This window comes from Mytilus trossulus, chromosome 9 (genome assembly GCF_036588685.1).
Source record: "Mytilus trossulus isolate FHL-02 chromosome 9, PNRI_Mtr1.1.1.hap1, whole genome shotgun sequence".
NCBI lineage: Eukaryota > Metazoa > Mollusca > Bivalvia > Mytilida > Mytilidae > Mytilus > Mytilus trossulus.
The window spans coordinates 56,188,813-56,203,772 of NC_086381.1; the positions used below are offsets into that span (position 1 = coordinate 56,188,813).

General features: G+C 32.8%; 1 protein-coding gene across 1 annotated transcript; it reads right to left on the reverse strand.

Moving 5' to 3' along the window:
* Positions 1 to 2,509: 2,509 nt before the first annotated feature.
* Positions 2,510 to 6,434, reverse strand: LOC134684776 (zinc finger protein 862-like). Its single transcript, XM_063544083.1, has 7 exons — positions 5,597 to 6,434; positions 4,705 to 4,851; positions 4,164 to 4,432; positions 3,786 to 3,903; positions 3,464 to 3,587; positions 2,968 to 3,230; positions 2,510 to 2,651 (listed from the first exon to the last, which is right to left on the reverse strand). Exons 1-7 carry the CDS (start codon positions 6,432 to 6,434, stop codon positions 2,542 to 2,544), a joined length of 1,869 nt encoding a protein of 622 aa, XP_063400153.1. The 3' UTR covers positions 2,510 to 2,541.
* Positions 6,435 to 14,960: the final 8,526 nt, after the last annotated feature.

Consider the following 14,960-nt stretch of genomic DNA (forward strand, 5'->3'; position numbering starts at 1 on the left):
GGACAGTTTTCATATCAGCTGCTGTTACAATGTTTTTTTTTCAACTTGCAACCCAACTTTTTATCTTTTTGCGCTTATTTGCCATCTTTGAATCACAATATGACTTTCCTGCATGGGCCTCAGAGTAGCAATATCTCTGTATATTGATCCCTATGAAATATAAGATATTCATTACTCTGCAATTTAAATATACACAAAATAACTAAAAAGTATTGTATAAAAGTTTTATCACATTAGATTAAGGCAAACTACAGAAATAGGAAGAAAACTAAAAAAAATAGCAATTTTACCATTTGTAAAGGGGCATAACTTTAGATTGACTAAAGTGACGCCCCCAAATATTCAAACTTGATTGTGTTTAGTGGTAATAAGCATTGTATAACAGTTTACTAACATTTGGTTAAGGCAATCTAAAGTTAACTATAGTTGTTAATTTCTGTGTCAATTTGGTCTCTTGTGGCGAGTTATCTCATTGGCAATCATACCACATCTTCTTTTCTGAATAAATAGTTAGAGTACAGACATACAGTGGTTGTTGTTTGTTTACAGTCTGTGCCAAAAACTATTTGAATAACTAGCCCTATGGGGTAGTAAAAAAAAAAAAATACTAGCCTGAATTTATATGTACTGGACCGGATAAAATCTGTGTCCCCGGTGAGGATCACGAAGTGATCCGAACCAGCTAGGGAGGTTTGGGGGCATGCCCCCCCCCCCCCAAGAAAATTTTGGAATATTAGATGTAAAATCCTGCATTCTGAGGTTACATTTTTGTGTATAAATCTTGTCAAAAATGTAGAGTTTTTTCTCCATATTATATGAAAAATTCTACTTTCCTTCAATAAAAACCTTCTCAAAACTGTTGACAAAACTGACTCCATTCTTTGAATTGAAGACAAACATGTAAATGTAAATTAAATGTATACATGTAGATATAAACCCCTTGTAATCACATATTGTTTATTCAAATTTGACTTTGGAAAGTTAAAGAGATCACCCTTTCTGATGCAGACCAAAAATAGAAGAAAGCTTATATCAATTGATTATATATTTATTCTTCATAATTTTTCATGATTTTTTTCAATTTGCTGAACAACTCCTGTTCAGCAAGTTCATTTTCATCTTCACTTTTTTCACCAATGTCCTCATCCTCATCTGTACTGCAATCTTCTTCTTGGTTGATTACAATCATCAGAAAAAAATATATATTAAAACCTTGTAATATTAATCATTTCAATTTGATGTGGATGTACATCATGGTTGAATACAAGTAAACTGCGAGCTACTGCTCACTGATGATACCCAGCCGCAAGTGGATAATATTAATAGTGTAAAAATATGCAAGTGTTCGGTAAACAGGAAGTTGTCGAGTGATGAATCTGAAAACGCATCACACGGTATAGCTGACTTATATTAATCCTGAAACCAAATTTCAGAAATCCTTGTATTGTATTTCCTGAGAAAAATGTGACGAAAATTTTCAACTTGGCTATCATGTGTAAAATCGTACAAGTGTTCGGTTAACAGGAAGTTGTCAAGTGATCAATCTGAAAACGCATCACACAGTATAGCTGACTTAGATAAACCCTGAAGCCAAATTACAGAAATCTTTGTATTGTAGTTCCTGAGAAAAATGTGACGAAAATTTTCAACTTGGCTATCATGTGTAAAATCATACAAGTGTTCGGTAAACAGGAAGTTGTCAAGTGATCAAGCTGAAAACGCATCACACAGTATAGCTGACTTAGATAAACCCTGAAGCCAAATTACAGAAATCCTTGTATTGTAGTTCCTGAGAAAAATGTGATGAAAATTTTCAACTTGGCTATCATGTGTAAAATCATACAAGTGTTTGGTAAACAGGAAGTTGTCAAGTGATCAATCTGAAAACGCATACCACGGTAAAGCTGACTTGGATAAACCCTGAAGCCAAATTTCAGAATTCCTTGTATTGTAGTTCCTGAGAAAAATGTGACGAAAATTTTCAACTTGGCTATCATGTGTAAAATCATACAAGTGTTCGGTAAACAGGAAGTTGTCAAGTGATCAATCTGAAAATGCATCACACGGTATAGCTGACTTAGATAAACCCTGAAACCAAATTTCAGAAATCCTTGTATTGTAGTTCCTGAGAAAAATGTGACGAAAGTTTCGTGGGACGGACGGACTGATGGATGGACTGACGGACGGACAGACAGCGGTAAAACAGTATACCCCCCTTTTTTTAAAGCGGGGGTCCTTTTTTAAAGCGGGGGTATAATTTAAAGCGGGAGTATAATAATTACAACAACTTTGGACTATAATAATTTGCATGATATATAGTCGATAGTAATTAGTTCTCTACAAAGAAAAATAATTTATGCTGTGTTGTGTATTAGAATTAAGATATTGCAGAAATTTATATCTTTGCTGGTTCTCATTCTTAAAAGTATTTATGTTTTTTTTTAAATTACAAATATTTGAATGCTTTTATGAACTATGTGATGTATTTTAAATACAATAAATACCTGGATGTCTTGACCAGCAGCTGGTGTATCAATCTCATCATGACCAACCACAACAGTTTCTTGGTCGACTGTGTTTGTTTGGAGTGTCTCGGTTAATCGTGATGGTCTGGAATAGCCAACTCTCCTTCTTCTGTCTGAAGGGGTAATCTGAAACAGTACAAATTATTTAAAAAAAAATAAACAGTGTTTGTCAGAAATTTTAATTAAGTTTACAATTATTCAGACTAATATGTAATCAAAGTGGAGCTTAAACTTATTAAAACTTTGTCTTGAAAGAGCTTAACAGCATGGGAGAAAATACATAAGACATTAAGTATGTGTTTTAAAAGGCATACAATGATACAGTGAACTGAGGACAGTAAGTATTGAAAATAAGTAAACAGGAATAAATTCAACTTTGAGCTAATATTATCCAATTTTTTCTGTCATGCAGACAAAAAAATAATTTTGAATGAACAATTACCATCCAGCTTTGGGTCAAACTGCTCAACATTATCAGTCTCAATTTCGACTTGGATCAAGTCCTTCAATGTGTCCGTCTTCAAATGACCCCGCCTCTTGCCTTTGCTGAGTTTGATTCTGCTGAATGTAGTTTCTTTATTGACACTTGTTGGTGGTAGACTGAGCAGAGCATCTATAACAAGCTTTATATTGTCAAGGCCATCCCTGAATGTTTCAAACACAGATCCCCATGTCAAGGCACCATCTATAAGTCTGTTACTGTACCTAAAAAATTAATACACAAAATTGTAAATATTCAATATCAGACATATATGGATATTTTATTTTTAAAAATATTAAGATGTTCAAGGCAAAAAATTGGAGTAAATGAATACAGAGTTAGGAGTTGTTTACCCTATAGGTAACATTAAGCTAAAATTAGGTTTTTATAGAATAGAGAATGGAAACATTGTGCCAAAAAGACAACAACCCAAACAATGAGCAGAAACATTAATTACCTTTGATATATTAAAGATTTCAAAATGGCCCACTCTGTGTTAACTTCCTCTATATCCATGCCTGACCTTATTAAGGTGGACTTGAGATTTTTCTTTACAAGATGAATCTCATGGTCCCCATACTCTTAAATGACAAAAAAACCTTATTCATTAAACATGTTAAAAAATGAGAAACATATTTTTGCTTGCACCATAAAACACAATTTGCTTATAGACTGAGATATTGATGATTACAGGTATTTATTTAATTACTTTAATATTATAACCTGTACAATCAGAGACAGTTATGCTATGACATATATGCAATTACAAGATAACTTACTTGGTTTGCATATTTTTAGAACTTCTGTAGTTGCTTTGATCTGTGCATGTCCATTATACAATGTTAGGTTCTGTTTCTGCAGAATCAAGGATAGTCTGTTTAAAGGTGATATGATTTCCTAAATGAAATGCAATTAATTAAAATTCAATACATATATAAGTTTGTCATATAGATGGAAATTTAAATATGCAGTTCATATTCACATTCATTATTTGTAAAGCAGTAATTACATTGTACATATAAGAGTAGTAACAATTGTCAAAAATCAAAACAGACATGTCACGATAAAGAAAACCAAAAATCAATAAAGCAATCTTAAAAATATTTTGACTTCTAAATGTATGTTTTTAATAATGATTTAGTATTCTACATGTATACCTTTAAATTTAACATGAATGTGACAACCGCTACATCAGTTCGAATTTTGGCAAGTCCTTCAGCTTTTGGATTTTTATGTGAAGCACTTTCTAGGTGAGCTTTAAATCCCCTGTAACCTTTGATAATAACATTTATTGCTCTAAGCATGTGTGGCATCCAACGAGTTCCTCCTACACGGGTTGGAAGTATTTTCGTCATGTTAAGTGCACTGAAAGCTCGTTTTAAGGCTTTCTTCTGTTTGGGACCTCTGCGGTACAAGTAGTAAAGACCTGTAAAATAGTTATTTGAAAATTTGACTTAAGACATCTTCTGTAAGACTTTATGTAAATAAATTTACATGATTAATAAATAAGGGTACAATGTATGCCATGGTGTATATGTATAAATTTTTGACATTAAATTGCTATACATCAATGCATGACATACATTGCATATGCATACATGTAAAATATAATAAGCTAAATGCATTTGAATTGAATGAACTAGGACTTTTTAATCATGATAATTATTAATTGTTTTATTGCCAAACATAATAACTTACCAAGAAGAAGAGTTATGGTTTTATCATACAATTTAGATGACTTAATAGCATCCTTAAAGCTTAACTCAACTCTGTGAGCCAAGCAATGAGTAACAACTATTTCTGGGTTTTCTCTTTTCATCAAAGCAGCCACACCATTTCTTATACCTGAAAAAAATATGTCTTTAAAACAAACTATTTTTGTAACATTACATTGGCATTGTACATTAAATTAATTTTAATCATATACTGTAAAAATGTTTTAATTCCTTTATCATGTTTAGAATTTTTTCAAATTCTATATGTTTACCACGGTCCATGTTTACTTTAAATCAATATGAAGGTCTAGATTGAGGTTCTTTCATTACACATGTTTCAGTATAATATTCTTTTAATTTTTTAGGTCATTTGTCTTTTCTTTATACCCATTATTTTGTATTCTTTATATTATATGAACATGATGAATGAAGAATTTCATGTTTATAAACTAGTACGTACATACACTGTCACACATATAGCTACAGAGAACATATACACATTTGCTACGCACCAAGCACATGTGAAAATAAATAACTGTATCTACACCTCATTATTTTATCTATATGGATAAGAAAATGTGGCATGAGTCAGAAGGTCAATGAGACAACTCTCAATCCAAGTCACAAATTGTAAAAGTAAACCATTATAAGTCATAGTACAGTCTACAACATGGATACCATTTTTTCTACTGTATATATAAAAAAGAACATGTGGTATGATAGCCAATAGGACAACTATCTACAAAAGACCAAAATGACACTGACAGTCATTAACAACTATAGGACACCGTACAGCCTTCAACAATGAGCAAAGCCCATTCCAACCCCATCCACATTGTATATTACATAATAAATAAATTAAAAAATAAATTTACCTTGCATGTTTGATGCACCGTCTGAGCAAAAGCCAATAAGTTTACTCCACAGTTGGTTGGTATTGTCCTCTGAATTTTCAAAGCAAACAGCTTTCATGTAATTAAATATGTCCTGAGATCCTGCAGATTCAGCAGTACCCAAATCTAAAAACTTTTCAATTATCTTTCCATTTTGGGCACTTCTTACCCACAATGACTTATATTCATCCCCCATGAAGTCAGATGACCCATCACAGGTGAGGCTCAGAAATGGTGTTTTTTTCAAAAGGTCTCTGGTCTCATTTCTGGAAACACTGGCTATATTTTTGACAAATTCACAGGCCTTTTTGTCATTCAGGTAGCTATTGCCAACATCAAGACCTTTAGCTTGATCCAGTTTACATATAACATTATAGGTTTTAAAGCTTAGATGATGTTTAGCAACAGCATGGGCATTACGAAAGAGAATGCTAAGTCTGTCATATTCAGTTTGTTTTATAGAGTTAATGGCCTTTGCAGCCAGTGAATTCTGAGGAAGTGGCCTCTCGGCAACAGATGTTGCACTGATGTGAGGGGAACTGACTTCATGATTTTGGATGGTGTCAATCCTAAAATTCGTACACCCAGATAAGAATTTCCATCCCTTTCCCTGCTCCTTACAGTATGTACAATACATAACGGAATTCTCATTATCATACTTGAGCCAGGGACGACCGTCCATCCAATGGGTTTTGAACTCTCTGACGCGCTTGTCCTCGTATTTTTTCTTTGCTTCTGTAACTTGGTCGGAAGTGCGAGACAGTCTTTTTGGTGCCTTTCCAGGTCTCGCACTATCCGACCACCTCAACAATGAAGCCATGTAACGATGTAAAATTATGTGTGTACTTTTATCTTTCGATATGAAAACAAAACTGGCACCACTTCTTCATAAAATTAACGGTAACCAGTGACCAGTCACCGAGGTCGTCCTAATAACCAATCGTCTAAATACACAAGATGTCAAGCGGACAGTTACGAATTAATGTCTTCCGATGCAAAAATGAACATTTTTTTTTTATTTTCTGTTATGATTATATTTTATTTAGTTTATGCAACACAAATTATTCAATAACTACCAAATTTGAAATTTTGAAAACACGTGGTACTGACCGTTTTTGCGCTTTTTTTAAATTTATTTTGAACAATCGGTTATTAGGGAGACCGTAAAAACTGGTTTACGCTACTTTTGCAAGGAAGTGAGTATCAGTTTATTGATCTCGATGGCGTTGTATTGACACATTCGGCAGTTAACTTACGGTAACGATTAAAAAAGTGCACACAGATATGCACTAGACCGGTCGGACTATCGGCAGTGTACTTTTTACTAGTCCGAGCTTAATTAAAGTAGACACGGGCTTCGGGCTACCGCTTAACGTCGCAGACTGTGTTTATGTGTTACATATTTGTTTTTCTCTCATTATTGGTTCATTTATCAGGCTGTAAGTTTTCTCTTTTGAATTGATTTACCTTGCCATTTCCAGGCTTTTTATAGCTGACTGTGCGGTTTGGACTTTGCTCATTCTTGAAGGCTGTACTGTGACCTATAGTTGTTACTTTATGTGTCATTTGGTCCCTTGTGGAGAGTTGTCTTATTGGCAATCATACCACATCTTCTTTTTTTTATAAACAAGGGTTAAACTTAAAGCACCTCCACTATGGCCTGGGACATAAAATAAGTTTATGAGTATACATACATGTACGTAACATTTGTACATTTGTACATCTAGAATTATATCAAGGTTATAACAAAATGCACCCAAATTTTCTTTAGAAAAAGAGCAATAACCCTTCAAATGTTGTCTGATTAAATTTCTTGTTAGAAAGCTTTTGACATGGTGAACAATTTTACTACTTTAGTTTTCCCAAAACTATAATTATATTATTTTATAGATATAACTTAAATGATATCTCTAGGTTGTTTTTTCCAAAGCAATGTCTCAAGAAACATATGTGCTTTAATAAAAATAAAGATTATAGCTAATTTCCTAATGCATGAAGGGCAAGACTTTTTTTACTTTGTTTGTATATTGTACAATAGTAATTTAGATAACATCCAATTGCTTTTAACCATTATATTTACAGGTTTAGGTTTGCCTATATTTATTGTATGAAGATGTCAGTCTTACGTTGTACAAAGCTTGGGTAAACGTTTCAAAATCAAAATTCTACTCTACAAGAAATTAGCTGTAAGATGAACATTAAACTACTGTCACTTAGCTATAGCATGCTTAGGGAAAACATAAAAAAAATCAATGAAGGATAATAAACTTAATTCAAATAGTTTGGGGTGGGGGTAAAAATTGCTGCAATTTTTCTTTAATTGAAATGATTTTATACTTTCCTGTGGTCAATCTATTTTTCCCAAATTAAGTTAAGAGGAGAGAAAGGGGGTCAGTGTTTATCCTACATTGAACTTTTGATTTCGACCCTAATCATGCTAATTCTCAATTGTTGTCTTCTGCTTTTACCATATAAAATTGAGAAAGGAAATGGTGAATATATCAAAGCGACGACCACCCGACCATAGAGCAGACAACAGCTGAAGGTAACCAATGTGTATTCAATGTAGCGAGAATTCCCGCACCCGTAGGTGTCCTTCAGCTGGCCCCTAAAAATATGCATACTAGTACAGTGATAATGGATGTTTGAATTATACACAAGAAACTAAAATTTTAAATCATATATTTACTTAGCACAATTTTTTCTGTAATATACATTGTATGTTACCTGTTCTTTTACTTCTCTTACTTCTTGTAAGCATAACCAGATATGTCCACAGTGGTACATGTAGCATGCTGCATTATCTGATAGAAGAACAACGTCTTACTTTAAAGAAGTTGATATTTATAGTCATTATAATATTCTCAAGAAGTGAAGCCACAAACGACCAATCCTGTTTCACAGATTCTAAAACATGGGTGAAAATTGTATGCTGAAAAAGAAATGCACAAGACAATTTTTATAGATGTAAATTGATACTGAATTCATTCCAAATAAAAGACTACATGTACATTTATTTATATTCATTTCATAAGAATCTATTCCATTAGAATCTTAAATCAAGGAATTTTTTGTTTTTTATAGTTAGTGTGATACATGTACATTTAAGAACACAATGAAAAATAATATAAAGTTCCAATTGATCATGTTTTATATATATAAAAAAATTGCTAAACAGTTTCAAACTCAGAACAACCTTATACATGATTTACAAATAAGCATATTTTGGTTTTCCCGTTTGAATGATTTTACACTAGTAATTTTGGGGCCCTTCATAGCTTGTTATTCGTTGTGAGCCAAGGCTCTTTGTTGAAGACTCCAGTTGGTATTACTTATTGTGCAAACAGATTGTGGGGACAGAGACAGCATATTGATTTACCTGAAAAAAACACATCTCAGTGATATCATAATCAACTCTCCTTCATTGGCAGTGTCCACGGCTGGTTCGTGGATAGTCTGGCAACCTCCATGCAGTCTGAGGTCTGTCAATGCCGCGGCGTTATGTCTTCATTACATTCAGCGAGCTTTCGAACACTTTTATCCTGATTACATACAGGATTAAATCCCACATGAATGGGTTAAGACAGACTTATACTGCCCTTCTCTCTACGAGAGAAGCTCTACTGTGATAGTCGAGTTGACATATGTATAGACCCTCATTGATAGGATTTCAACCTCCTGTGATAAAGTCAGACGGAAGTAACTATTTTTGCGCCAGTTTTTGGGGTTACACTAATGTCCTGACAATGTCCTGACAATGACCTGACAATGTCCTGACAGAAATGAAAATGCTTAATTCTTTTTTATTATTTGAAGGATTTACTTGAAATTTGGAATCAAGCAAGATGAGAACTTATATTTTATAAATAAAATTTAAAAAAAATAAAAAAATATTTTTAAGAGTTAGAAAACTTGACCTGACCAACTTGACTTTGAAACTACTAATGTCCTGACCGATATGAAACGGCTAAAAATGTTTTATTATTGACAGGATAGACTTCAAATTCGATACCAAGGAAGATTAAAACATTTAAAACAAAAACATAAGAAAAAATAAGAAAAAAAATATTTTCAAGAGTTAGAAAACTTGACCTGATCAACTACGTACTCCCGTGACTAATGTCCTGACCGATGTAAAATGCTAATAACTTTTTTGTTCTTTGAAGGTTCGACTTCAAATTTGAGGTCAAGGGAGATTCTAACATTGAATACAGAGATATAAGAAAAAATATTAAAAAAACTAATTTTAAGTGTTAGAAAACTTGACCTGACCAACGTCGACTCTGCATGTCCTGATCAATGTAGAAAATGTTAATAACTTTTTGTTATTGAAAGAATTGACTTAATTAAAGTTCCTTACCAAGGGAAATTATAATATTCATAATAAAAGTTTATGAAAACAAAATTTTGTTAATTTTTTAAATGTTAGAAAACTTGACCTGACCAACTTGATCTTTATATCATGAAAAAGTGTGAGGTAAATTAATTTGTTTTTTTTAGTATCTCAGATCCGTTAAAATTATAAAAAAAAAACATTACCCCCTACTTTTGCAAAATACTCCTTGAAGAATAAATACCAACAAAGGAAAAAAAACAACTACCAGAAGAGAAAGAAAATGTAGTGCTCCTTAACATCCCAATCCTTTTTCGTCGTCTGTAGCATGCTGATGCAGCCTACGTTTTCTTATGCGTAATCGAGAAATCTTTAAACTACTGCAAATCATCAAAATGGCTTTCACAAAGGAGCAACCACTTGTCTTAAAAAAGGGGTGTGAGTCAGATCTTTTTTTCGCGCTAACGTTTTTTATTTAGTTTTTACGATGCTAGCAATCAAATTTTATTTATTTTACAATATTTAACACTATAATGTATGGTGAAGTTTTTTTTAATCATCTAAATGACCAAAATAATTTTTTTTATCAAATTTGAGGATCAAAATATTTAGCAAGGAACCCCCACCCCCTCTTTTTAAAGTCAAACGGTTGTTCTCAATCCGCAAGAAAACTGTCCGAAAAAATTTCATTCGGTTCTACGTAATGAACATTTAAATGACACATAGTTTACAAGTGTGAACAAATCTCATGCACAGGTAGCTAAACAAGGTGTATGGATGTGAACAAATGTAATGTGAAACCAGTGTGCATTACGGTAAACTAAATGTAAACATGTTTACTGTACATGGATTTTGGTGTGAACACGGCCTAAGACGATCTTGCTTGTGCAATGTAAACGCGAACTGGTCATTTTAAGATCAATTCAAATAAAGATCGCTCCAATTTCGTTGCCAGTGTAAATGGGGTGTAAGAGAAATTGGTTATCAGAGATTTAAAAAAAAAGACTTCTGTTGTTCACGATTTAAAAAAGATAAATGCATAACATAATGGTTTGATTTCGGAAAATATGATAAGCCGTGTTTGATTTATAGTGTTTCAACAAAATACTTTAATAATTTCTCGTTACATTGAAGGTTGGTGACCTTCTGCTGTTGTTTTTTATATGGTCGGGTCGTTGTCTCTTTGATACATTCCCCATTTCCATTCACAATTTTATTTAAAAGAATACACGACATAGGTCGTCAGTCAGCTTTTATCAATGTAGGATTTTAAACAATCATACACATGCAAATTACCTTAAGTATATGAAGGTTATAATTAAACATAATTTAACATCAAATATCTATCATCATTACCATATTCTCCGGATTAAATATCTTATTAAGACAAAAACTGACGAGGTAAGGACTGTCACAGGAATATGTTGAGGGTATAAACTAGATTATTTTTTTTAATTTTAATTTAATCATAAATAAACAGATAACTCTTCTAATATTATGATAAAATTGAGAATGGAAATTAGGGAATATTTCGAAGAGACAACAAGCAGAGAACAGCCGAAGGCCACCAATGGGTCTTCAACCGTCAGCGAGAAAATTCCCGGTGCACCCGGAGGTGGTCCTCGACTGGCCCTTAATACAATTGTGTACTAGTTCAGTGAAAATGGACGTCACACTAAACTCCAAAATATGTAAATGTAGTAAAATTAAAAATATACAAGACTATCGAAGGCCAGAGGCCATGCGGTTCCAGTTCCGATCAGCATACTACTCTACACTAATGTAGACTAGTTTGTGATATCGAAAATCCTTGGTGTAATAACTTTTCAGTAATACAGAGATTTCTTTCGTTGAAATTAAATACGCTACACGAGCGAATCGAACAAAGATGGTGACAAAGGTACAATGGTAACAATGGACAATTAACAATGGGAAATGAAAAATCATCTCTTTTATCATAAATTTTGGTATGACTGAGCTTCCCGTTAAAGATATCATGATCCAGGAAAGGGTGTAGTGTTCATTGTTAAAAGTGAGAATGGAAATGGGGAATGTATCAAAGAGAACACAACCCGACCATAGAACAGACAACAGCATTATCTTTATTTAAAGTCAGTTCGGCAGGATAAATTTCTTAAAGGTCTTTGCTTATATCGTAATAAATTGTAACAATACAGAAGCAGGTCCCCAATAAGCGGTGCACACTTAGTGCCGGCCATAGGAATTCCGTATAACTTGACGATATACGGAAAATTACGTGTGCGACAGAATTTGTTTGTCACCCTCAAAATAACATTTGTTCTCAAAATAATTAAACATTCATCTAAGAAAATTAGATCGAAAATATACCATTTACAATGCTCTTAAACGGGTTGATGCAATATACGAAGAAACTATATGTAGAAAGGGCAGAAACAATAGTTATATCACATTCCATATAATATGAACAACAATACTATTTGCTAATTTGCACCAGCCACGAGGAAGGACTTAACTCAAAGTGTTTTTCTTTTCTTTAATGGATGTCATGCTGGTTCTAGTGCATGGTCAGTAATCACTAAATATATAGATTTTGATATACATGTGACTATACATGTACTATTAACTCAATTTATATTTCATGTTTTTGTCAAACGTATTTCTATTTTTATTTTTGTTTATTGTCTATTGCAATTGTGTGATAAAAAATCAATGTACTGATTATGCCTGTAATGGGTCCACTATTGGAAATAAAATATATCTTATCTTATCTTATATTAAGAGACGTTTATTAATTAATACGTGTATCGCCTGTTGCAATCAAAATGTTGAGTTTAACTATAGTCCGACAAAAACCTACTGATAACAGAAATTCAATGTATACATAACAAAGCATTTTTATGCCCTACCTACGATAGTAGAGGGGCATTATGTTTTCTGGTCTTACGTCCGTTCGTCCGTTCGTTTGTCGTACCGTCCGTTCGTCCGTCTGTTACACTTCAGGTTAAAGTTTTTGGTCAAGGTAGTTTTTGATGAAGTTGACTGAAGTCCAATCAACTTGAAACTTAGTATACATGTTCCCTTTGATAAGATCATTCTAATTTTTATGCCAAATTAGAGAATTTATTCCAATTTCACGGTCCAGTAAACATAGAAAATGATAGTGCGAGTGGGGCATCCGTGTACTGTGGACACATTCTTGTTAATAATAATTCGGAAGAAATAAATATTTTAGTTAAAATTAATAAGAATGATAGCTGAAAGAAGCTTTATTTCTTTTAAAGCAGCGGTATTTGTTAAAGGGGCTGATCGATAAGACGCGCGTGTTCAACATCATGCAAGCATGGTGAAATGATTAAGTGGTTAAATGCTTGATAAGTGAAATGGCAGCTTTATTGTCCGTTTACGCCTACGCAGGTCAATTCAGTTAAATGATGCACTGTCTATAGTATTTCTCGCACTTATATCATCAGAAAAACGCCAAAGATAATATTAGTAACATTTCAGTATTGAAAAAAGTTTATATGCAACAGTTTCATCAAAGGAGCGAAGTGATGTAATTTAGAATGGTGACTTGTCAAGTATTTTGAAAAACTTTACTTTCAATGGTATACAGTCTTGAATTTAAGCCGTTGAGAGTGAAAACAAAATCTACATGTTACAGCTTACAATTCATATATTTTCTCAGTTTTGAAATGGCAAAGTAGAGCTATAAATCTGTTATGGCATGAAGATACGGTAACATGCATAATTGAATTTCAAATATTTTGGCCACGAGCATCACTGAAGAGACATGTATTGTCGAAATGCGCATCTGGTGCAAGAAAATTAGTACCGTTCATTTTATTAAAACAGTAAACGTAATTATAATAGAGGTTTTAAGTTTTTTCTGATAACCATCCAAAGAAAGAAAATAATATACATGTGGTAAGGGCTTTGTACATTGTTGAAGGCCGTATGGTGACCTATAGTTGTTAATGTCTGTCATTGGCAATCATATACCACATCTTCTTTTTTTATATGTGATGATGGGACAACTTCAATAGATTATTTATACACATTATACATTTAAAAGAATAAAAGACATAGAAAAGGAACTTCAACTTTACACATTAGTTTTACAGTAACTTGATAATCTAATCTGTATGTATCAACCTCAATCAAATGTCAATGATTGTATAATCATGTAATATTAAAATGGGCCCGAAATTCTAGAATGTCTAGTCTTAGATTTAACACACGATAATCCCACCTGTTACTTATAAATCAACATCCTCTTAATAAGAATTCAGTTATATTAATGAACAATAGATAACGCTACAGGTTTGGAATGATTTTTTTTGTTAGATCAAGTCGAATGTACTTCGAAAAAAAACCCGTAGAAATAGAATTATTACTAGATGTAGGACTGTATATATAGTATATTTCATGACAAAAATCTTAACCAAGCATTTTAGCATTCTGTCTTAACAATCAATCAATCGCCACAATCCAGGGGGTGGGGTGGGGTCCGGGAGTTGGAACCCCACCCTTTAAATTAATCAGCTGTGCATTGATATTAATCTATTTATGAAATAATAATTCACTATTGAACCAAAGATTGATCGATTTTTGGTTGCTTAACGTCCAGTCGCAAATATTTCATGCATGTTCAGGACGTGGTTAAGCAACCAAAAATCGATCAATCATTGATTCAAAAGTGAATTATTATTTCATAAATAGATTAATCCAAACTGTATAAATCCTAAGTAGATAATTTGTACGTGTAATACAAATACAACTGTTTTAATTAACAAAATTGGTTGTTGAGTCCTTAATGCATATATCATAATAAATACACTCTAACACACAGCCCGTTACAACTAAAATTTTGTTATCAGTAATGAACTACTGGATTTGTAATTATTTCTTGCCAAGCTAATAAAATCTGTCATTTAAAATGCACCTTCTGACATTTGAAAGTGAAAGAATGCAAACATGTGTACACACACACTTCATGACTTTCATGTATACATTGTATCATATAAACAGAGA